The sequence below is a fragment of the Centruroides sculpturatus genome, unplaced genomic scaffold (genome assembly GCF_000671375.1).
Source record: "Centruroides sculpturatus isolate CEXI.00-Female unplaced genomic scaffold, Cexi_2.0 scaffold1086, whole genome shotgun sequence".
Lineage (NCBI taxonomy): Eukaryota > Metazoa > Arthropoda > Arachnida > Scorpiones > Buthidae > Centruroides > Centruroides sculpturatus.
The window spans coordinates 168,679-195,366 of NW_019386177.1; the positions used below are offsets into that span (position 1 = coordinate 168,679).

The 26,688-nt window shown below is 29.6% G+C and overlaps 1 protein-coding gene and 1 pseudogene across 1 annotated transcript; one reads left to right on the forward strand and one right to left on the reverse strand.

The window, feature by feature from the left end:
* Positions 1 to 395: 395 nt before the first annotated feature.
* LOC111613943 lies at positions 396 to 2,713 on the reverse strand (annotated as a pseudogene).
* Positions 2,714 to 5,072: 2,359 nt separating this feature from the next.
* LOC111613936 lies at positions 5,073 to 26,233 on the forward strand. Its single transcript, XM_023355285.1, has 7 exons — positions 5,073 to 5,347; positions 6,200 to 6,281; positions 7,470 to 7,575; positions 13,907 to 13,995; positions 17,875 to 18,151; positions 20,431 to 20,682; positions 25,842 to 26,233. Exons 3-7 carry the CDS (start codon positions 7,569 to 7,571, stop codon positions 26,231 to 26,233), a joined length of 1,017 nt encoding a protein of 338 aa, XP_023211053.1. The 5' UTR covers positions 5,073 to 5,347; positions 6,200 to 6,281; positions 7,470 to 7,568.
* The last annotated feature ends 455 nt before the right edge of the window (positions 26,234 to 26,688 follow it).

Below are 26,688 nucleotides of genomic sequence, written 5' to 3' on the forward strand. Positions count from 1 at the left end.
AATATTCTGTTGCACTGAAAATGTGTAGAATGCTATGGAATAGATATGATGTTCCTTGAATCTGCTGTCAATCGATTTTGAAGTGCATCTTGCATATAAACAGTCCATGTTTATAATAGCTATCAATTGCTGAAGTTCACACAGTATATCCCTAAAAGTTGACACACATCAATGCTGTCTTTCTAGCAGACAATAAACCAATGGATTGTATTTAAAATTATCTGTTGTATTAATAGTTAGGAAATTTATAAACATTTTTCATTATCAGAATTACATCAAACAAATAAAATAAACTTATAGATGAATTTAAGAAATAAATACAGTGGAACCCCACTTAACAAGCAAAATAAATTGTAAAAAATTGCCTTGCTTAATGAGTGATGTTTCGCATAACGCAGGGATGCACAACCTTTTGTGAAGAAGGGCCAAATTAGGGTTAAGTTTACTGACTGGGGGCCGGACCTCCAAGCGATTAATGAGATGGCTGAGATTGGATGCTGGCAGCAATCTTCTTGATGTCTGGTGTAATGGCAGATGTTGAAACAACCAGCAGATTTTCCAAATTCTCGTTGGTTAACCTGTTCCGTGTTTTGCACTTGTTTAAATTCATAAGCGAAAACGCTTGTTCGCATACATAGGTACTGCCAAACATGCTTGCACAAAATCGAGCATTGTCTTTCAGTTTTGGAAATGATGTATCTGGCAGTTCTTTGTAGAATGTGAGGAGATTAGAATTTTTGAACTGTGATTTCAATTCATCACTGCACTGGATGTCTATCAACTCAAGTTGGACATCTGGAGGGGCATCTTCCACTTTCACATCAAATGGAGTTGAAAAAAGTTGCAGGTAGATCTTGTATTTCTGGAATTCACCAAACCTCTCATTGAATGATGTAAGGAGGGTGTTAACTTGGTCAGAGTAATCCATCTTCATATGTGGGTATTTCTCTTTCATGGCCTTGCAATGTGGAAAGTGTGTAAAGTTCTCTGATTGCATGTGGGACTTGAAAAGTGATAGTTTGGTCATAAATGCATTGATGTTACTTGTCAACTGAGAAACAAGTTGCATCTTTCCCTGCAATCTCAAATTAAGGTCGTTTAGATAAGCAGTAATGTCAGCAAGGAAAGCTAAATCACACTGCCATCTTTGTCCCTCCAAATTCCTTGTAGTGTTCCCCCGTTCTTTGAGGAAAGTGATAATAGGCCCCAATAGCTCCACAAATCTCTTGAGGACTGTTGCCTTGCTCAGCCAACGAACTTCAGTATACGTGGGCAGGTCAGCATAATCAGCATCTATTTCTTCAAGAAATGATGTGAAGAGTCGATGGTTGAGTCCATGACGGCGGATTAAGTTCACAGTATCATATACATCTTTCAGCAGACGTTCAAATCCCAGCTTCTTTGCACAAAGTTGCTGTTGGTGAATTATGCAATGATACTGGACTAACTCCTTTTGCCTGTCCCCAAGGTGGTTTTTCAGCAAGGTGACCATGCCATTCTCACATCCAACCATAGATGGTGCTCCATCGGTGGCAATGCTGGATAGCTTGTCAAAGTCCAGTGCTGATTTGTTGCAAACGCTCAATAAACTAGTAAATAAGTCAGCACCAGTTGTATGTCCAGAAAGTGATGCCATGCCAAGAAATTCTTCATTCACAATAAAATCTAGTGAAACACTTCTAATAAACACAATCACTTGTGCTGTTGATGATATGTCAGTGGATTCTTCCACAGCCAAAGAAAAATAAGCACAGTTTGCAACTAAAATATTAAGTTGGCCAGAAATGTCTGATGCAATTTGCGAGATTCTTTGTTGTATCGTCATGTGGTTAAGACTGATTGTTTGAAAACACTGTCTTCTCAGGACACATCTCACTTGCGATGATAAGACACTTTTTTATCATATCGCCATCTGTGAAAGGTTTCCCATTCTTGGCTATTAAAGCAGATATTTCTAGGCTGGCTTCAACAGCCGCATCCAATTCTCCAGATTGTTTCTTGAACACATTTTGTTGGCTGATTAGTGATCGTCGTAACGATTCGATTTTCCGTTTGCGTTCCGTACCTTGCAGAAGGAAATCCTTGTGTTGGCTTTCATGATGTCGCTTCAGGTTGAATTCTTTTGGCACTGCTATTGTTCCATTGCACAAAAGGCAAATAATGCTGTTGTTCTGTTGCACAAAACAGTACTTGTTAGTCCACACTTCCACTTCTTGAAACTGATGATTCTCGCGATTGACCTTGCGTTTAATGCCCGGCGCCATACTGTTCACTCTGCAAAACAATGTCTCATTGTGCCGAAAATTCTGAGGCCCGCAACAAATCATGTTTGAGATAAGGCAAGCTAGACTACCACGTGCTTTGTTCTGTATCCACTCTGACCAAAGACTAAAGAGGCAGGGACAGAAGACTATTACGCACACGTGGCCAGGCAGGTCTTAATTCGTTTGACCCCTGTCCGGGCGTCTCCACCATTTCTCAGAATTTGTGAGTCAGATCGTCAACATGCCAGGTGCAGGACACTAATCCATCATAAATGTGGTTACCATTCTTACCTAAATTATATTTATGGCCCGTCAGTTTTACCCCCGTGTTCAGAAATGAATCAAAAGTGATTAACACAGTGCAGTGGAAAATCTGAATATTTTAAATATAATTATTAAAATTGCGATATCTCGTTTCAAATTGGCGCTAGAATCAATCTGTTTTTTGTTTTCTGTCATAAATATATCACAGTTTACGACTGTTAAATTTCAAATAAAATAAAAATTAAAAATAATAATTTAATTTTAAATTTACGAAAAAAAGAATGTAAAAATAAAAGTAAATAAAAAGTTCCAATTAATTTACTACTTAAATAACCTAAATATATCTGTTTTCTTTCAAACAAAAGAAACCGCAGCTTTCTAGCTACACGGAATCATTTTACAACCCTCTTTGTTGACAAGTTTATGGCTTGACGCGGTTTGTAATAATTATTAAATCCAAAATATTTTAGTGCAAACGGCTTCCTTTTAGTCATAATGACTCTATTCCAACTACAGTATTAATTTTCTTGGTCCAACTTAATAATAATAAATTTGATGCGAAAAAATTTTTTTCTATTCTTAGTCTATGGAGAGATATTGTTGTAAATTATTGGTTGTTATAGCTTTTTGTACATTTCTTTTTGAACTCTGGTTAGTTTTTTCTAGTTTGAATGACATTAGGTTGACGAATAAGCGTCTTTTCAGAAAAGATTGATTCAAATTCGACAATACCAATCAGAATCTAGAATGTAAACAAATCATAAAAAATCGTTATTTTCATAGTTTTTCAGCGCTATTTTCATTTATTTTTGTTATTTGACGCTATTTAGACGAATAAGCAAGTTTTCCGAAGCATAAAATTGAAGATTTCCCGCCAAAATAGAAACTTCCTGATAACATCGGAAATGACGTTCTAACATCATTTTATTTTATTTGATTCTTCAAAAAAATCGTTATAATACTATGTATTAGACTTAGAATATTCGATATCTAAACCAGAAAGTGTTAGCTAGAAATAGACTTATTTATAGAACAACCCCCCCATTTCTCACTTCAGGGAAAGTTATAAAACAGTTGGGTGCTAATGACTTTGTGAAAGGGAAAAGTTCTACACTTAGAAACTTCGAAAGAAGGGATTTGGCCTGTACCGTCCGCGGGCCGCATAAACATTGATAAGGGGTCGTATGTGGCCCGCGGGCCGCAGGTTGTGCACCCCTGCATAACGAGTGACGAGGAGAGGGAAAATCCTGAATTGTGCACATGTTCCATCAGTTTGTATTTAGCACTTGTTCCGCTAGCATCTTAGTGATACTTGTGATTACATATTTTTCCGAACTTGTGTTCATACATATTACTTTTAAACATAAACAACTGTAGCCCGTTATATAATAAACATGCCAAACGATATACCAAATTCTTGGGCTATGTAAAGACTGTAATTAAATACAGTAATACCTCGACTTATGCTACCCCGACTTACGCGAACCCAGAGTTACGCGATTTTCAAATCTCGTTGATTCGTCTTTTCTTTGAACGCCACGCAACCCTTGATTACTCACGCCCCCCCCCACACTATTGTTCAGCTTACATGTTCGGATGTGTCGCGCGGAATCGACACATAGCTACAATTTATTTTGTGTTATTTATTTCTGTGTTTGTTATATCTACGGAGACTTGAGAGACTCTGTGGTGATTTCTTGTAATCGTGAACGAATCAAAAGATGAGATAAGATTAATGAGAACATTGATTAGCTTACATACATCTTACTAGGATTTTAGACAAATTGCGAAATTATACTCCGACTTACACGAATTCGACTTACATGGTTATCGCTTGATCCCACCTATCACGTAAGTTCAGGATATTACTGTATTAGAAATTATTTAATTTGACTAAAGGTAGACAGATATGCTGCCATTTTGTATTAAGTTTAATGACCAATTCCAAATTAAAGTTTAGAAATGTCTAAATCAAAAATTAACTATTTATAATTATTAAATTTAATACAAGATGGCAGCATAATTGCCTACCTCTAGTCAAATTAATTAATTTCTATTATTTAATTAATTATAGCCTTTACATAACCCAAGAATTTGGCATATTGTTTGGAATGTTTATCAAACATATTATCTGAGATTTTTTTTGTTTTTTTGTTTTCAGCAAATTGAATTTTCATTCCAGGTTGGTTCATTTTGTACTAGAAGAAAAGGTGATGATGATTCACACTCCTTAACAATGCACATTGTACAATTTTCTTTGAATAAATGTTATACATAAAATATTTGAGTGTTTTTTTTTTGGCGTGGAATGCATTATTGTATTTTACATTAATTTCTATGGGAAAAATTGTTTCTCTTAATGAGTGTTTCACATTACGAGAATGATTTTTGAGTGAATTATGCTTGTTAAGTGAGGTTCCACTGTAATATAAATTATAACACTTTAAAATATGTGAAAATAAGAAAACTAATACAATTTACTTATACAGTATAGTATGTGATCCTATTGGATGGTTCTATAATGATCATACTTGCTTAGATTTCTGATATATGAATAATAAAATCTGAAATAAGTTCTTAGTTGGATTAAAAGAAATTTTGTCAAAAAAATTTTAAGTAATATGTATATATTTTATTATATTATTATTTTGATTTTAAAATAATAATTTAACTTTGCAGGATATAAGAGAGATTCTTAAAAGGACTAATTCAGGAAGAGAAGTTTTGCAACTTCTGAATACACAAAATCTTACAAATGATTACAGGTACAAGTTTACAAGAATTTTAGTTGCAGAACTTGTAAAGAGATTTGGACCTTAGTGAGTAATAATTTATAATGTAGACTAATAATAATTATGGTTTTTCTTTTACTGATGTGTCAATAATAGAATATTTTATTAAAATCAAACTGGGTGGCTGAGGCAATGAGTCTGGCTGGATCAGATCCTCAGAAATTTCTATGGATGGTTGACTCTGATATATTTGGTTCTGTGCCTCACCATCTAGTTGCCCTATGGTAAGGCTTATCAAATTCACAATGGACAGGAAAGAAACCCTCTTATTGCTTATAGGACAGAAATAGTTTAAAATAAAAGTATCAAATAAAAGCATTCAATTGTATTTTAAAGTCTACAATTATCTTACATAAGTTTTAATGAAATTCTTTAGTTCTAAATAGGTGAGAAGAATGACTATCTAAGTGGAAGAAATCTGTTTGATTAGTCAAACTTAAAACACTAGAAATTATAACTTAGAAATCATTAGGATGGTCATTATCATTATATGTTAAATCAGATGATTATTGATTTAATTAAATTACAGTATTAAATTAGATATCTAAGTTTGTTTATTAGATATAATGGAAAATATTTTAATAAAACTTAAATATAATTAACTATTACACACAGAAAATTATACAAAAATTAAATCTTTTTAATACAACACTAAAATAATTAATATTATAATATTTGCAATAAAAGCACTACTGCCACCTATAATCCATTTAAAATGAACAAATTTATTATAAGAACAAGTGATATCTTTTTGTAATATTTACAAAAAGGTAAATCTGTATAATGAAATTTTGTTTAAAAAATTAATTCTTTATAAAAATGTTTAATAATATATTATTTATTTATATATAAAATTAATGGCAATAACTTTATCCTTAGCCCTTCAAGAGATGTCAAAGAAAAGTTAGCAGCATCCATTATTAAATATTTTCCATTCCTTCAAGATGAAGATGGTGGATATGTAAGAAGTTTTATATGCTTGCTTTAAACCGAATGTATAGAATAGCATTTTTTTAAAATTTAAAGTGTTTTTATAATATGAAAAAAATTAGTTTTATATTAGTTTATTAAATCTAATAGTTTCTTATAAAATATTTCAACATTTTTTTAAGTCAGTTTCAAAATTTAACAATCTATAAAATTGAATTCCTTCAATAAATAAACCCTTTACAGAGAACTTATGAATTATAATTTAATTATGCTATTGAGGTTGAATTGTATAAGTGTTTCAACATATTTACAAGAATACAATTCATTTAAAAGTACAACCACATTTCAGCAAAATGTGCAAGCATAATAAGTTATGTTATAGAGGTTATCTTGAAGATTTGAAATTTATTTTGCACTATATGTAATGTGCTGTTTTTAGACTCCCTCTGGTAATTATCTGATGACGTGCCTGGCAAGACAAGAATGAAGGCAGAGCTTTTAGAACAGCTTGAGAAGCTTAAAGTATTACATTGACACTTTTATAGTTTCTGGCTTTGTTTTTGATCTTGTTCTTGTTGTCCTATACCTGAATGCAGGCAATGCATAGCATAATTATTAAATAATATACAGTATACCAAGCAATTATTTATTGTGACATTCTACTTTCACTTATTAATACTAGAGTGGAAGTATAGCACCAAATCTTCTTTGTAGTACCTTCTAAACAATTCTCCAGTAGCTTATTATCTTGATAATGACTAATATTTTTGATTCTTCAGCTGGATCTTCTTCAGATTTTAAAATGCAATGTTTATGTTCAACCTGAAGAAGATCCAGCTGAAGGATCAAAAATGTTAGTTGTTATCAAGGTAATAAGCTATTGGAAAATTGTTTTAGATGGTATTACAAAGATTTAGTGCTATTTATTGTGACATTTTCACATTGCCAGGCTGCAATTTTTAATTTATTTAATTTAAAATATATTCTCTAGTCCGATACTAACACCATGTATTGGAGCTATCATGTTATTATATCAAGTTGTCTGAAGGAATTTTAGATTGATGATAATGTTTTTACTTGAAAATGTCGATTGGATTACATTTGTATAATCTAATATATTTATTTGTAAAATAAACAATGTTAAATAAAATAATTGAAAATTTAATTTTAAATATATTGTAAATTGTTTCTTACAAGACAAAAAATATTTTTATTACAGGACACGTGGTTTTGTAGAGGTAAAAAACATAAATCATCAAGTGGATATCTAGAAGAAAGATTGAGAAACCATCGAAAAAAATATTATAAGAATAAAAGTATGAAAAGTAACTTTTCCTTTATAAAAATTTTACTATTATTTAAATCATTAAAGTAAATTTTAAAAATGCAGTAGATTTTTATAAATACATTTTTCTATAATTAGTAAATGTAGTGTGATACTGATAGATGTTTTACAGATGGTAGTTTAGAATGCTGAATATAAGTTGTAATATCAGTCAGTTATTCATAGGTCTTAAATCAAATCTAAAATAAGTTAGAATTTTATTTTTGGAAATTAAATCTATATATAAAAATGTGCTCACTAATGATGCCAAACTTAGATTACAAATAAACTAGACTGTGTTAACCTAAATTTTTGTATATTAAGTGTTATTTCTGTTTTGTTTATTAATTTATTTTATTCTTCAAGTTTTTCTTTAAAATGTTTTGTTGAAAGCAATAGAATTTTTTATGTAATATACAAATCATCATCAGTCATTTGATATATTGCCAGGTATATTTAATTTAGATTATTGATTTTTAATGTACTGTAAAATAATTTTACAGTTTATTCATATCCAGTTTACATTAGTAGAGAAAGACATTAATTTACTGTAAATATATATTTTTTAATATTTTAGATTTACAAATATGCTAGTAAACTGTATAAAAGATGATTTGATTTATACCATAGCCATATAATATGCTATTTTATCTCTGTAACAGGCAGTAACATAGTGTTGAAATAATTTATATAAGTATTTCAAGATGTCAATGACAATTTGTTGATTGATTAGTTTTTCAAAAATTATAGACTGAAACTTTAATGAATCTTAACTAAGTGTAACTTTATTTAAAATTGTACAATAAATTTATGATATAATTAAACAATAATTATATCATAAATTGTTTAACATATTGGTTTTTTAATTGTTATCAGATTATGTGTGTGGACATATAAAAATAATAATTATAAACTCAATTAAAATTAAATTATAATTAAAAGTTATGTATAAAATCCTGAACAAATTCACATGTGTAAATTTAAGAATTGATGTGTGTATGTAGTTGATTTGATATGAAGGAAAATACTGTTGCATCAATGTGGTTTAGGTTCTGATCAGTGTTCAAATTTTCAATTGAGCTGATCGTTTGAGTTTGGTGGATCAAACATGGTGATTGGTGATCACAGAAGAGAAAATGGGAAAGTGAAATAGGAATGATATGCTGTTCTTGAAGTATTTAGAAATTATATGTGGGAAATCAAGGTTTGCATTATGACAAATAGTGGCTTTCTAGCAGACAAATAAATCATTAAAAGGAGGGTTGTATATAGAGAATATATTGTAAATTCCTATAAAAATAAAGGTGCTTAGAAAAAACTTAATTGGTTGAATTAGAAGGTAAAATAAGTGCAATTTTATCAATTCTTTTAAATTACTGCAGTAATAAATGAAAAATACATTCTCAGTTAGTTACATCATTTCTATAGCAGAAAAAAAAAACAAACAGGATAATTAATTTAAATAACATTTTACCGATATTTTTAAGTGTAGACATACAAAATAACATAATTGTATGTCTACATTGTTTTGTTTGAACATAAATATTGATAAATACCATGTTTTCTTGATTCTAATGCACACCTATTTTGGACTCAAAAGTTAGGATGCACATTAAAGCCAAACAATTAGTGAGCTATGTTAAGGCTAATTATAATAGTTAAATATAAAATAACTTGACTAAAAATAGATGATGCTGTTAGTCCTTAATTCATTTGCTTTAATTAAAATATGGGTTTTTGGATTGAATGTTTATATTGGAGTGCACATTAGAATCAGGCACAAAATTGACTTAATGCAGCATTATTCACATCAGAGATGCCACTTGCAACATATGAAAAAACTTGGGTCTGGATGGGAAAAACCCCAGATGAGGAGTTTAAAAACCCAGATTATTTACTCAGAAAAATTTGTGATTTAAAATATAATTATAAATACTTTATTGCAGTACATTCATGCTGTTATGATTACAGACACTATAATACAAATTAAAAAACCATTTATTACCTAATTTACACAGTAGTTAATGTTATTTCACAGTTACTCTGTTTCTTGTTCTTCCATTAACAGTTCTGCACAATCTTTATGCTCTTCTTGTCGCTTCTTATACTTTTGGTGGCAAATTCCTTGTACCGCATCTCTAATTAGTTTAGGTTCAAGTTCATACAGCAAACAGCTAAGATTTTTCCTACTGATTGCTTGTTTAGCAAGCAACTTGTCCTTTGCCGATTCAACAGTTAACCTGTTAGTTTGTTTGGTCTTAATGTTGTTAATTTGTGAAAATATTCTCTCAACACTGGTTGAGGAATGTGGAAGAACTGAGCTGCATCATAAATTGAGTTAGTAGGGCATATTTACAGTTACCAAAACCATCTTGTATATTGCGCAACAAGAACCAATATTCTGGTATACTATTATATTGTATGACCAAATCTTTTGCTAAATGAAATGATTGCCATTCATCATCTAACAGGTTAAGTTTGTTTTCTGCAATTAATGTTGGGAAACGGAAGCTGACATATCCCTCACCATCTGGCCATCCCCATTGTGGGCCTGGCTGAACCCATAATTGCCACAGATAATTTATATACAGTATTAGACTCAATAAGTCCATTTCTTAAAATTTAGAACACTAACATTGTGTTGTAGGTAAATTACACTTATTAAATACTGTATATAATTATTCATTAATAGTTAAAACTCACTGTGTTCAGCGTTATTAATCGTTTTTTCGTTCATTCGAACGCTTTCGAGGAATATATTTCCATCGTCTTCAGGCGAATAAAATGTTTTAATCGAACATGAACATTCGAGAGAAGAACACACATAAATTTAAATTTAAACAATTTTTTGATATGAGTCCGCTACGATTTGAATTACGTGCGATGTTACGAATATGATATAATACGGCGCATGCGTGGTACTGCTTCCTGTTAGTGACATGACATGTGATGTAACTCACCGTTTAATTGTTTATATAGGGCGATCCATATATTAGGCAGCTCTAGAGTAGGTGTGTTGCACGTTTCAAATGTTGTTATATACAGTGACTCCCATACAAAGAGTAGTCTTCGGTTGTTGCATGCCCTGAGTATAGTGGCGTGGGCCCATAATGGGTTATAATTCATGTCGCATACCCTTCTTGTGAGTTCAGTGCTGCACCTTCCTTTTTGCTATATCATCCTGGTGTTCGGTCAGGTGGGTAGCCAACATTTTTGCTGTGGCCCCAATGTATCTCGTGCTGTTCCCCATTACAGGATTTTCTAATGGAACCGCATAAATTCCTGACTTCTTGTCTTGGTCATTGCAGAGCAGTCTGCGCAAGTTAGGTAACGGAGATAGGGGCAGGAGCAGACCATGTTGTTTAAATATGCAGCAAATGCATAGAGAAAGCGGACCGAGGTATGGTAAGGCTGGTTGTACAAACATAACTTCCCTTCTATTTGTTAACGTAGAGATTGGAAACAGCGTCTTCTTGACTTTATTGAGTACATGTGTGTATTTAGCATGTGGGAAACCCGCTGCACATACTGCTAAACTAATATTGTTTAATTCACTGTTTGAGATCTTGTGTTGATGACAGCAAAAACACTCTTCTTAGTAGGGTGGCTATGGCGGCATCCACATAACATGCAGGTTGGAATGCATTTGCCGGGATGATGTATGGTAGCATGTTAAACTTACGTTGAACTGCAAAGAGTAATGTTTCCGAGGTTCTACGTACGCACAGATCTAAGAAAGTTATAGCTGCACTACTTTCCTTTTCCCACATAAAATTGATGGAGGGATATACATTAGAAACATGCTGCATGAAGGTGCAAAAGGCTTCATTGGTGCCCTCCGATGAAGCCTTTAAATTTAAATTTGTGTGTGTTCTTCTCTCGAATGTTCATGTTCGATTAAAACATTTTATTCGCCTGAAGACGACGGAAATATATTCATCGAAAGCGCTCGAATGAACGAAAAAACGATTAATAACACTGAACACAGTGAGTTTTAACTATTAATTAATATTACTTGGCTTGAATATCATATTAACCTATATATAATTATTCACATTTAAGAATTAAATTAATTAATAGAATAAATGCAACATGTTTAGCTGCCATCATTTTAATTCTCCTAAAATTTTTGTTCTAAAAATTACACCACTTCATATACAAACTTACAATGTACTGTATATTTTCAAAATATACAACATATATATATCATGCCCATATTTAAGAATAAAAAATNAATAGAATAAATGCAACATGTTTAGCTGCCATCATTTTAATTCTCCTAAAATTTTTGTTCTAAAAATTACACCACTTCATATACAAACTTACAATGTACTGTATATTTTCAAAATATACAACATATATATATCATGCCCATATTTAAGAATAAAAAGTATTATTACTTCATACATTTTCAAACCACAATGTTATAAACATTGCATAAAGCAATACATTTTAATTTCAAAATACATGTAAGCCATTCAGATTTTTAATTAAGTAGCTGGAGTTAAGGTGTTGCTGCTTGTGTCATGATAGCAAATCATTGCGGGGAATGATTTCACAGCTTGAACAGGTGCTTAAGTGTATCTGAGTGTTTTTAACTCCACGCGATTTAGGATTCAGCAAATAAAGTACCATGCTTTTCGTTTTTGTTTCTAAAATCTAAATTTTTTTATTAAGTCATTTTATATTTATTAAAATAAAATAAAAGATGTCTGAGACATATTTTATTTTAAGTCAAATTTAAAAAAAAACATATTTTATGAAAATTAGAAAAAACAACCTTGAAACCAAGAGAAGATTGAAAAACCCAAATTTATAAATATTTAAAAATTTGGAACACGGCTGTATTCGACAGTTAGAAGTTTTCAAATGCTAGAACTGTTTTCTTTTTTTGTGTTTCATATATTCCTGAGGAGGGTCTCTAAAAGACAGCCAAAAATGTTTGAACATTAAAATTTTTGTTCAATTACTGCTGGAATTAGCATTTAAGTGTGAATTTTTGTGTTTAGCAATAGGAAAAGCAAAGCTTTTGAATTGAATTTCAGATTGAAATTCCAAAATCACATGGGAGCCCGATATAAGTTTTAGTCCATTCCTATGTGAAAACAGATGATTATTCGGAAATCAGAATTCGAGAAATGCATAAGTGTAATCGATGGAGAGTGGATTTGACTGTTTTAAGAATAGGCAAAAAGGGCTCCCGATTGTCCAGCTTTACATGAACAAATTTCGTTGTTGATTTTACAAGATTTTTCTTTGAAGTTTAAAATGCCAGTAATTTTTGCAGGACAATGTGTGCATTTATGTTCATTTGATATTTTACTTGTGATTAAATGAAATAAAATTAGAATTGTATTAATAGATCTAATTTTCTTTATTTTGATCTTTAAAGTCACACCTCGTCCTATATGCAAGGTTGTCTTATAAGCGAGTAAAGATATGTCTGAAAATGAGGGATCAGACAGAGGTCTAGATAGTGTAACTGACAATTGAATCCTGCTCTGGGCCAATTATTTTCTTATAAGAAAATTTCTATTGTAAATCATTTAATTAATATTAATTTAATTATAATTATTATATATGTATATGTGCAGGGCTATTCATAAGACTATAAAATAGGCAAAAAAATTAATATTCATAAACTTCACAACAGACACTGTATTTTTTAACATTGAAATAAAGGTTAAACTCTAAGTTTTATATTTTTTATGAATAATATGCATGCATAGTTGCCTGATTTGTTGCTAGGAGGCAATAGTAACAAATATGGTGCTAAGCAAATGTGAAATGTCATTTTGTGTATTGGAAATTACATCTTTCAACAAAATGGCTGTCCAGATTATTACCATTATGAAGTGTAATGATAACTCAATGAATATTTGCCTCAACACTGGATAGGATGCACTGGACAAAATGGTAATGTGTTCTTGGGTTGATCATCTCAGTTACCAGATTTAACCTCGTGTGACTTTTTCATAAGGATTTATTAAGGACACTGTTTTTATGTCCCCATTTCCTTGTAATCTTCAGGAACTGCTGACTGTATTGCCGTGACCTTGGTCAGCTGTGATATGCTGACACCTTTGTGGGAGGAAATTGGTTATTGGCTAGATACCTGCCACAACAGCAAAGGTGGACACACTGAACATTTGTAACTCATGTAAAAAAATTTGCAGAGTTTATCTTTATTTCATCATTGAAAAATATAGTATCTGTTATGAATAATAAATTTTTAAAATGTTTCAAGGACTTATGAATAACTCTGTATTTTCTTTTAAATATTAAGTTATGGACTATTTATTTATCAATTGACTTACATTAATTATACCCAGATTCAGATATGGTTGATGACATCTGTTTACCACCAAATACAAAAAAGAAATTGAAAAAAGATAGTAATACATCAAGTACAAGTTCTTTGGTGAGTAAATTTTCATTGCAAAATAATATATATACATATATAATTCGAATTAAGAAAAAAAAATTTAATAGTTTCATTCATAGTTTTTAATATTTGGTTATATGATATAGAGAAATAAATTTTAATATCTTTTACAATTATGTTTAGTTTTATATAAAATAAAATAAAATTACTGTATATAACAATAATACACATATTTTATATATTTATAGGTGCTCCCCTACTTACAAATATTAAACTTATGAACAATTTGATCGTATGTCTAAAATTTAAATTGTGGAGTGGCTTTGTAGTCTGTTTTTGGCCAGTAATAAATAATTAATGTGGGCTTATTTCTATCATGTATTGTCGTTTTTATTTTCATGCAAATTTCAATGTTTATTGCCACCTGTGAGGGGATGTTAACGTCAGTAACATCAGAATAATGGTGGGTTTTTTCTTTTTTGCTATTGTTTGTAATATTTTATAAAATTCTACAATTAGTGCTCCAAAACATGCATCCAAAATGTAATAGTAAATCTAGAAGTGGAGATAAATGCAAGAAATGTTACTCTATTACTTTGGAAACTAAACTGGACTTTATAAAACTATGTGCATTAGGTGAAAAAAAACTGCATTTGAAACACTCACTGCTAAGCAGTAGCAAACAGGTAAATGAGTGTAACATATTCTGTTAAGTACATTGAAGGATCTAACACTAACAATAAGTGATTATTGTTATTGATTAATTACTTTCTAGGTTAATAACATGTCAACAAATACTGAATTACATCTGACTATTATATTGTGATTATTTTAAATTAATTAGTAAATAATTTGTCACTAGAGGGAGGCATTAAGCACCATCTCTTATTAGATTTAATAATTATAATTAAATTAGATAATTCTGGAAGAAAATAATTGGTCCAGAGAGGGACTCGAACCCACAACTGTCACTTATCCTGCGGATGCATTGCCGGTTATGCTGCCCAAGCCTCCAGTTCAATCTCCTCTTTCAGATATATTTAAACAAAAATTCTCATTTGTGTGATACGCTTCTTGTCTAGTCTGTGTATAATTGTACGAGCGCTAAGGTGGCTTTTTTTTTTTTTGCTAGACTTATTATACCATCAGTAAAAGGAGGACAAACTTTAGAAAAACTTTTCATTTCTTTGAGAATGCATTTTAGACAATTATGTCCCTTTTCAACTCTGTGTGTTACAGCTATATAGGGAAAAAAATTACATAAAATTAAGATGAAATTAGAATACATAAAATTAGAATTACATAAAATTAAAATTACAGGGATAAAATTATATCCTCCTTTTACTGATGGTATAATAAGTTTAGCAAAAAAGAAAAGCCACCTTAGTGCTCGTATAAGAATTCTCATGTCTCAGTTGTGGGTTTGAGTCCCACTCCAGGCTGATTCTTTTCTTCCAGAATTTTCTAAATTATTTAATTTAATTATAATTATTAAATCTAATAAGAGATGACACTTAATGCTTGTCTCTAGTGACAAATTATTTAGTAATTAATTTAAAATAATCATGATACAATAGCCCAATGTAATCTGGTAGTAGTTGGCATGTTACTTATGTACAGTATATTAGGTTTGTAGATGTTGGTTTATTTTCTAGGTGAGTTTTTGACTTACAAACATTTAAACTTATGACAAAACTTTGGGTACCTAATCTCTTTGTAGGTAGGGAAGCACCTGTATATGGAAATAGAATAATATTCAAGATCTAAATAAATATAATTAGTTTTAAAATTTCATACTATAGTATTTATTATTCTAATAGCTAATTCTGTATAAGCAAAAGAGAAAACAAAAATTGAAGATTTCATAAATAAAAATAATAATTTTCTATTAAGATAATCTCTGTTTTCTTTAAAGAATTAATATACAAATTATTTAAAATGAATTGAAAAAATTTTAATACTGAGAAAATATTTTATTATACTGTTTTTAATTAAAATTACTATAAATATAAATGTAAAATGGACAAAAAAAGAATTTTTTTTACAGTTTGTGTTTTCTCCTATAATTTAATTTTGGAATATTATAGAAAAATAATTTTTTCTTTAAAAATAAAAATTCTAACATTATTCATTCTTTTGTTTCCTCTTCTCTCTTAAGTTAAAATTTATATTTTTTAATTAATTCTCAAATTTAATTTTAAATTAGCTAATAATCTGGTAAGTACTAAGAATTATTATATTTTTTTATTTGAAAATTATTTAAATTTCAAATCAGATCATAAGAAATATACTCGAATATAAATTCAGCTTAAATTAAATTTGTCATCACTGAGTATTCTAAAACCAGTTTATGATAAACTCAGGGTCTTTACAGACCTGGAAAGTCAGGGGAAAATCAGGGAATATGATTTTTAGCAGAAAAAGTCAGGGAATCTGCAAATACCATGGAATCCATCTGTTTCTCCTGCTCCTTTTTGATCTGAATATGTCTTTAAATTCGGTTCAATATAGAGGGGTCTATGAAAACTAGAGTGACCAAAAAAATGGCAAGATTTGTCACTCTAATATCTCATAAACTATAAGTGATGATCTAATAATTTAAATTTTGTTGGATAGAAGGTTTATGTCCATATTTGAAATGGTGGGTAGTGGGAATGTATAACTGTGCGGGGAGGGGTAGCAGTTGCACGTGAACACTGAATATGGTGATGCCATGCAACATTTGGGCAATGAAACTTGGATCGCAAAGAGATAGGATGTTGAAATTAGTGCTGATTTATAAAGAATGATAGGGTTTACCATACTATTTAGCTGATAAGGAATAATAACTGATAAGGAAATTTTCACAATGTTGAAGAAATTGCAAAGGCAATATGAACAGAAATTTAATTGGGTTGAATTGAGTCATGTCAGGATATATTTAACAATACTTGGAAAATGTTATATTCCCTATATTATAAATTTGCTTTTAACACTAGTATAATGTGTTTTTATCTTTGTATTTCATGTTTAAACACAAGTGATATAAATTTTTTATTTTGTTTTTATTTATAATTGGAAATTAAAATAACATATTTTTTTTATTGTAATACTACTATATTAAATAGGTATTGATAGAGTTCCTCTTACCAAAGTCATTTTCTAATAAGTACAGTTGTGGTTCCAGTGGTTAGTTAAAAATCTTGATGCACTGTTTTACCAATGCATATATTTATTATTCCAACAAACATATATTGTAACAACAAATGGAATAATAAATACATGTTTTAGTAAAACAGTGCATCGAGATTTTTAATTTGTCACTGGAGCCCCAAATGGACTTATTAGAAATTGGCTAGGAAAAGAGGAACCCTGGCAATACCTATTTTATGCATTAGTAGCATTACAATAAATGTAATATTTACTTAACTGTCCATAGAAAAGACAAATTTTTTTTTTAATTTTAAAATAACATTTTTAGAGATGTGTAATGCAGAGAAAGCTGATCTTAAAAGTATACTATGATACACTGGTTGGACATCCCTGATCTAGAGATAGAAAAGTTTAAGATATAGTTGATTGGTTGCAATCATTAGGACTTACATATTTCTGTTTTTGAGGAGAATTTTAGTTAGGAAAGAATGTTTATGAATACAAATTATGAACAAACTGAAACATTGAAATGTATAGCTTTTTTTTTTAATTTTCAAATAAATGAATGGAAATCCATAGAAAAAAATTTTAATTTCCAATTATTAATTTATAATAAATAGTATTTTCTCAAGCTAATCACTATTTTCTGTTCATACTATAGGAGTATTGTTTTCTACAGTCATGAAAATTATTGTAGATAAAATGATATATAGTAAAATTATAAATATGAACTGATAACATTATATAATGTAATTAAAATTTTCTATATTTAATTTTTTTTAGAAGCCAAAAGAAAATACTGTAAAAACAAAGGATAAATCAAGTACAAAGAATACATTAAAAGAAAATAAATCAATGAGTTCTGAAGTTAATTTAATAAGCAATAATCAAAATTCTGACAGTGAAGAAGTGGATGAAGTAACAGTTGTTTCATATAATGATTATTGTGTACTCAAGAATGAATTAGAAACATTAAAAGTGGAGTTGGAACATGAAAAAGAATTAAGACAAAATTTGACAAAGTTTTTTGAAATGTCTATTGATGCTATAAAAAAAGAAGGTAAGTTTTTCTAATATTAATTTTAGTTAAAAAAAACTGAATTATTATTTTTTATTTCATATGCATGTATGGAAAGTATATATGATTGTGATGTAATTATTTCCTTTAAAAGGATGCAGGAATGAAAAAATGTCTTTTTGTAGAACTAGCAGATGAGCCCAGCATTGCTCAAGCAAAAAAGTAATGATAGCAAAGATTAAGATTATTAAATTATAGCCAATCTTACCCATTTTCACCAGATGCAAGAATTAGATCCCCCTCTTCCGAGGCTAATTAGAGAATTTTTAGATGGGTCTAAAAATATGTTTGATTTCATGCAAAAATGCAGAAACCATATCTAAAATAGTACAGTAGAAGCGGAGTTCTTCAGGGTAATCCTTAATTAATCCTCTCCCTCTTTCCTATGGGGGGGGGGAATTTCAAAAAATTCTTCCTTACTGTACATTCTCATGTCGTACCCTAACTGTGTTTCAAATTTCAACGTTCAACTTCTAATTATTTGGGCTTTGCACTCATTATTATTATTATTATGTTGGGTTTAGTAGGTAATACTCGGTTTAAACCGGTGGCTGTGTACTATGCCGGACCAGAGTCAAGGCATAGCAACCAAAACAAAACTAAAATTAAATGTGTGTGTCAGTGTCTGTATTAAGGAATTTCCTAACAATATGGCATGTATTCAATATAGTGGCCTTCTGTAGTGTGATGTATGTATTTCTACTCAATTGTAATGTTCCCAGGCTTTTGTGTAGCNAAACATGCATTTCCTTAACTAATTCTCTATAGTAAAATTATAACTAATCCACACTCAACAGAAAGGACAATTACTAAAATCATTACAAAATAATTAAATTTAGTTATTTTGTAAGAATTTTACATGATAAATAATAACTGTTATTTGTTTTTAGTATATTTTAGTTAGAGTAATGTAAAAAGTAATTAATATTACATTTATTATATCCTTGATATATACTCAAAATTGCGTAAAATTTTTAAAAAAATTTATCAATTTTATTAAATCTAAAAAATGTTACTTTGTAAATGATTCCAATAATTACAAACCATTTTTACAAAATATTTCACAATAGATGCTAAAGAATGTCTCTCATATGTATTTTAATTTATAAAAATACATAATCTGATTTAATAACCAAATATCTGAAACCTGGATTGTTTTGATCTATAATTCAACCAACCATAATCAAATTACAGCCAAAATACATTATAACCAAGTAACAAACTTATAACCAAATTACATATAAAATTTTTTGAGTTTTTTTAAATTTTTTTTGAGATTTTTTAAGTTTTTTTTTATTCAAGATAAATTATTTGAAAATTAAAAAAAAATTGTAATGATAAAATATTATGGCATTTTTTTTAATTATTATTTTTCAAACTTATATTTGTAATCTGAATATATTAGATATTTTTCCTCTATTTTCTTAAATTCAGCCTATTAATAAATGAATGAACAAAATTTAAAAGAAAAACTAAATTACAGAAAAATGAATATGAATTAATTGCATAATACATTATAAGCTCATTAAATTATATTAAAATTATAAAAATTTGATAAAACTATGATAAAATTTGTTATTTTCTTTTTACTTTCCCTACTTTTCACCTAAGGTGAACTTTAAAATAACAATAAACTTATTTTAAAAAACTTTGAAACCTTTACTTTATGTTATTTTCTTTATTTTTCTCATATGAGAAAAATAAAGAATGAAAGTTTAATAAATATAAAAAATATAAATATGACTTTACAAAGATAAAACTTTGCATTTTGTCCTTCCTTTTCGCCGTTCACACCATCAGCAGTCCTTAAAAAATTCACAAAGTTTCGAAGACGACCATTCTTTTGAGGGTACTGCCTCCGCAAAAACATGTAAATCAGGTACAGTCATATTTATATTTTTTATATTTATTAAATGTGAATAACTCTGGCCATGTACTTGTATTAGTTTTTTATTTAAAAGAATGAAAGATTGGATGAAAAGTTGGGAAAGTAAAAGGATAACGATGGATTCTATCATATTTTTATTAAATTTTTTTATTTTTAATATAATTTAAATAAATATCTGGCTTTGGTAAATAAAAAGATAGGAATAAATCATCTTAATGAAGGGGGTGCTCCGTTCGTCAATGCTGTTGGTGACTTTTTTGTTCATTTCATCCAAGACTAGTATAATAGTTAATAATTGCAAACTGTGTAATTTTTTTCAACTAAAATGAATAATCTTAATTATTATTAATATCTGGAATTGAATTGAATCCAGAGCCGTTGCAGAAAACACCAACGAAGAGAGGAAGACCACCAATAAATCGTCTAAAGCAATCAACTAACAACACAATATCATCGGAGTTAGAGACAAACCGTACCACGGACTGTACAGAAATAAGAACTGAATTTCCAACACAGACAGGTGAGAAATGTAATTTAAACCCTTTGATAGAGCTAACAACTACGGAAACAGTAGACATTTCAACTACAGACCTATGGTTGAAAATAGTAGAACTTAATAATACCAGTAATAAAAAAATGGAGAAACAATTTTCTCTATTTTTTTATTACTGGTATTACTGGTGAGGAAATTAATGTTGTTCATTGTGAAATAATTAATTTTAAAAAACAATTACAATCTATCAGGTTAGTCCATAAGTTCATGCATATTTTTATCTACAAAAAAAGCAACAAAAAATTTTAATTAAATTTTATTTCAATCTATAATGTGTTCACCATTATTTTGTACAATTTCTTGCCATCTTGATGNAATTTTAAAAAACAATTACAATCTATCAGGTTAGTCCATAAGTTCATGCATATTTTTATCTACAAAAAAAGCAACAAAAAATTTTAATTAAATTTTATTTCAATCTATAATGTGTTCACCATTATTTTGTACAATTTCTTGCCATCTTGATGGTAGCTCTTTAATCCTGTCTTTGTAAAATGATTTCGGTTTTGAATCAAAATATTCAGAAATAGCCTTTTTTATATTGTTCTCATCCTCAAAAGTTTTCCCTTTTAAAAAATTCTGCAAACTCCGAAAAAGATGATAATCACTGGGAGCAATATCTGGCAAATATGGTTGATGAGGTAAAATTTCCCAGTTGAAGCTTTTGAGTTGAGCAGTTGACGTTGTTGTCAGTTAGCTATTGACAGTTCATGTGGTATCGATTTTCCTAGGTTTGAAACTTTTCCTATTTGTTGTAGATGTCTATGAACAGTTCCATGGGATGAATTTAAACGTTCGGCAATTTCTGTTAAAGATGTTCTGCTTCAACTAGTGCAGAGAGAGCATCATCATCAAAGCCAACAGGTCTTCCAGTACGAGCCTTATCCTCCACACTAAAATCATTACTTCTAAATCTTTCAAACCACTTGTATGCAGTCCTTACACTAATTACAGTTTTATTATGAACAGTATTTAATTTTTTGGCTGCATTTGTAGCATTCTCATCACTTAAAAATAAAAAGTACAAAACACGTCTCTTATATTCATCTGTTACTTCCATTTTAACGAAAATAAACAACTGAAATGTTCCCAATTCTGAACAGTATTATATGAATGAGATCCAATTTAACACTTCAGTGTAAAAAGTATCACATTAGACTGGCATTTTTAACAGCAAAACAAGATTTTTCTCAAGGTCATAAAATAGGCATGAACTTATGGACTGACCTGATATTAATGAAAGAAATGAAAAGATTGAATTAGAATTTACCAAATTACATAAAGATAAAGTGCTAATACAATTTAAGATTGATACTTTGAATAATGCTATAAATAATAAGAAGTTAATAATATATGCTTATGCAAATAAATTAATAGATGTAAATCATAAAGAATTATTGAATTTCATGATGCACTCTCTAAAAATTTCATGCAATGAAAATGAAGATATAAAATCTATTTATAGTATATCTAATTTTAAAATTAATATTAAATGTTTAACTCTGAAATCGGAACAACAGAGAAATAATATTTTAATGACATTAAATAGATTGAAACAAAATAAATTATTGGGAGTGGCAAAATATTAACATGGCTGCCGATTTAGTTATAAACTCATGTAAAAGAAAATCATTATTACCATATTATATTGATTTAAAAAAACAGGGAGTACAACTCAAATTACAAGATTATTATCTGCTAATAAATCAACAAAAAATTACATATAGCTTTTTACAAAATCAATTAGTATATGCTGATGAGTTTTTAGAATATACCCCACAAGAAAACTCAATAAATCAGAGACCCCATTAAAAACAAAAGTAAATAATGAAATAAATAGAATGGAAATCAAGGAAATGTTCAATTAAAAATAACAAACTGGAACTGTCAAGGCTTAATAAGAAAAACTATTTATAAAAATGGACATGTTTGTGCCTGTATGTCACTCTACAGCCAAAACTACACATCGCACATGAATGGTGTTTGTGTGTGGTAGTAGCCCCAAGTCTCCCATCGTGCACTATGGTGGTTGCATCTTGATAGCTATAAGGGTGTGGGAGATATGGGGTTTGAAATTGGTTGACTTTGAAAATGTCTGATGCTTCAATGAGAATGTTCCAGTTTTTTCTAGAGTTCCAGAACCTAGAAGTAAAATTTGGTACACAGTTAGGGTACGTCGTAAAAAGGCACACTAAGAAGGGATTTTTCAAAATTCCCCTGCAGGAAGGGAGAGGGAGAGCATTAAGTCTTAACCTGAAGAATGGCTTCTACTGTACTATTTTTCTTGTTGTAATTAAAAACAAAAAAAATTGCATATGCGATTTTTTTGTTTTTAATTACGTTTAGTCTTCATTGAGTACTTAGGGGTATTAAATTGATAACATTTCAGACATTGTTATAAATATTTTTTATATATTTCGATTTTTTAACCAAATGTTCAAACCGTTTTAAATTCAAATTTCTTTTTCCATATTGGTTCGATTATAGAACGATTGTAAATGTTCCAGAAAATTTATCAAATTAAAAACAGTTTGTTTGATTCTCAGCAATTCTCATCATTCTCAGCAGTAGGTGTTAAATAACAATTACTATGGTTGTTGCAATATTGAATGTAAATAGGGTTTGCTTGCAAAATTTGTGCGAGCGAAGCCGCAGGTAACAGCTAGTATCATTTTAATAATAATCTGTTGTTTATTTGAACAAAATGATATTGAAACTAATTGTTTTTGTTTTCAGATCAAAAATGTCAGCAGATTGTGAGTTTACTCCAAAAGGTAAAACATGAGTATAATAAATGAATATTTTTAATGAATAATTTTGAAATAGTTGGTTTAGTTTATTTTAATGAGTCAATTTTATTTTAAAGACATAGATTATTGCATATTAATATAATTTTTAATTGACTTAATAAAACTTTATGTAGTCTAATTCAATATGATTATTTAAGAATTTATTCCTGTTTAAGAAAATAGATTTATTCTAGTGTAAATGCTTAAAACCATTTTTTCAGATTGTTAAACATTAATATGATCTTTATCAGTTTGCAAATAAATTTTTTTTTTTTCAGCTGTGGAAATAGTCAAATTTATATCTGTACTTTGCTTTACTATCTTATTTATTATGCTATATTATATTATACTATCACTTGACTATTTATATCTATACTAAATCTATATCAGTTATATATATATATATATATTTATTTATTTATTTGCTAGAGGTAATTTCAGAATCTACCAAACCTATTTTTAAAATTTCACTATTGGATAGCTTATTACTTCCAGATAAACATAGGCTATATACTATTTTCATATTAAAAAGGAAAAATGCACAAGAATGATGTTTTCACCATGGCATTTTTTTCTCATTATTGTTTTGTTATCTGTTCCATCTGCCCTCTTCACCACATGATGGGCTTCTTTAAACTTACTATCTTATGTATTAGGTTTCAGTTTTGATTTGTGCAGTTTGGGTAGTTGTGTAAATGTTTTGTTTATATTGTCTTGGCCATACATTTCTTATAATAATAATCTTATGTTATCAGATGAGACAAGTTTGGTGTGACAATGTGGCTAGTATTGTTCTTAGTGAAAATGATTTTTATATACAGCTAGAATAAATAAGTGGTAAATAAAATAATTGTCATTAATGTCATAATTGTTGATTTTATATTTTGAAGTTGTATGTAGACTCTGATAGCCAGCAACAGATTTGAGAAATGATTACTTAGCTTTTATTCACTGTAGAGAACAAACACTAAATCAACAGTTGGCTTCTAAATAGTTCTTTGTGAGTCATTATATTGTATATATAAAAGGGAGTTAACAGAATTTATCAGCTTTCAAGATACAAGTTTGTATGACTAGTGATATTTGAAATTGGATTGACATATAGAAAAGGAAAAAAAAAACTAAAAGTGAGGCATACTTATAAATTTTTTTGATAGTTTTCAGAAAGACCACAATGGAGATGAATATATATGGTACATAAAAGATATTTCGTGATTATTAAAAGAGGGTCTTAAGTTTAGAAAAAGGGAATGCTGTTAGGTGAGGTTGTAATTACAATTTAAAATTGATAGATAACCCATACCCCTTATCAAATTGACTTTAAAATGCAGATAATCCAAATATTATTTGCAGGAAATTATNAATAGTATAATTTTATAATTTTAAGTGTTCTACATGGTATCATTTAAGAACAAAAACTGCCATTGAATTTCAAAAATCTATTTATCTAATTTGCCTTACATGTATAGTACATGATGTCTATAAGGTCTGTTGAGTTTTAGGAATTTATTTTCAAAACAGTGTGAAACTTAGAGATGCAGGCAGACATAGAGTTTTAGTCAGTATATCTGTACATCTCCACATGTGCACCTGTCATCACCCATAGTACATCTAAGTAATACTCAATTTTCTGCCACATGTTTGTTGAAATGTCCACTGACACACTTGCAATGACAAATAGCATTTTCCAGCAGGGCAGTGCACCACCACATTGGGGAGTAATCATACACACTTTCCTGAACACTGTATTTCCCATCTGCTGGATAGGTCAGGATTGTCATATTCATTAGCCCCAGGTTCATCTGATGTAATATTTCTAGATTTCTTTCTTTAGGGCTATGTTAAAGACAAAGTATACACTACGTGTGAGATGTGGAAACGTTGAAGCAATGAATCAAAGAAGTCATTGCATAATACCTGATATGCTGAACTTTCAATGGAAAATTGAGTATTGCCTTGATGTGCTATGGGCAATGAAAGGTGCACATGTGGAGATGTCCTGATAGGCAAATGCAGTTTTAGTCAGCCTATCTTTTGATGCAGGAAACTACATCTGTAAGTTTCACAATGTTTTAAAAATGAATTTCTAAAACTTAACATAGACTTTATGGACATCCTGTATTTAAAAAGATAATTTTAAAATCAAAATTTTATTGATTACAGTTAAATACAAGTTTCATAATTTATTAAAATTTCTATTAGTAATGTGTTAATATTAGTAACTATTCATTACTTTTATATCTTACTCCATGTTGGATCCAAAGTACAGGGCTTAAAGTGACTCACTTTTTTCACTTTTTTAGCTTTTTTTTACTTTCCATGTGGAATTTATTTATTTATTTTTGTAAATGCATTCAGGAGCAAAATAGTGACCAGCACACCCCCATACTGCAATCCTCCAACATTCAAGCTGCAAGAAACATATAAATAAATGCAATGAAGCCTTTGGTCCCAAGCAGTTAAGACTGACGACTGCCCCTCAGAGGTCTCAATGTCAAAGTATTAGTGCTGAAAGTGTTGCTAGTGTGAGCAATCTTGTAGACTCAGGTGCCAGTTCAGAACGCCAATCATTGCAACAACCAGTGCTTCAACTTTGTAATGCAAAAGATGGTGCTTACATTGCAGAGCTTATAGGGACTATGAAAATGATAGCCAGCAATTATTCAGTTGCATCATGTCATGATATAAAGGAGACAATCAATGCCAACTGTGCAGACAATCTTCCAAAAGAATTCTCATTGTCACATCAAAAAATGAGATACTTAATCACTGAAGCTTTGGCCCCATATTTCTTTGATCAAATGGTAGATGATGCACAATGGTCATATTCATAGCATTTCTTATGATGAGACATGCAATGTATAAGAAAGAAAATAACTGAAAATACTGATTAGATACTGGTCAGAGGAACAACAGGAAGTTGTTTGCAGGCATCTCCAGACCTCCTTTATTGGGCATGCAGATGCTGAAACAATTAAATAAAAAATAATATTGACAATTGAAGATGTATTTTGATAAATTACTGATGATTGGATGCAATGGATCAAACATAAACAAAAAAGTATTGCATCTCATAAATGAGGAAATTCGCAATTGCAAAAAAAGGCCTCATCAACATAGGGACTTGCAGCATTCATACAATCCACAATGCCTTTTTGAAAGGCCTGAAAGAATTGGGTATAGATGGTAGTGATCTCATCATAGCAACACACAGCTTTTTTCATAGGTGGACCTCTAGGTGGGATGAATACACAGAAATTCAAGAGAAACTTAATTTGCCATGAAACAA

Bases quoted from the DNA above. Each gene is read 5' to 3' on its own strand.
- LOC111613936 (XM_023355285.1), top strand. The intron at 18,152-20,430 runs GTAAGTTTTTCT...AATTGAATCCAG, and splicing joins TGATGCTATAAAAAAAGAAG to AGCCGTTGCAGAAAACACCA. The intron at 20,683-25,841 runs GTAATAAAAAAA...AATGCAATGAAG, and splicing joins AGTAGAACTTAATAATACCA to CCTTTGGTCCCAAGCAGTTA.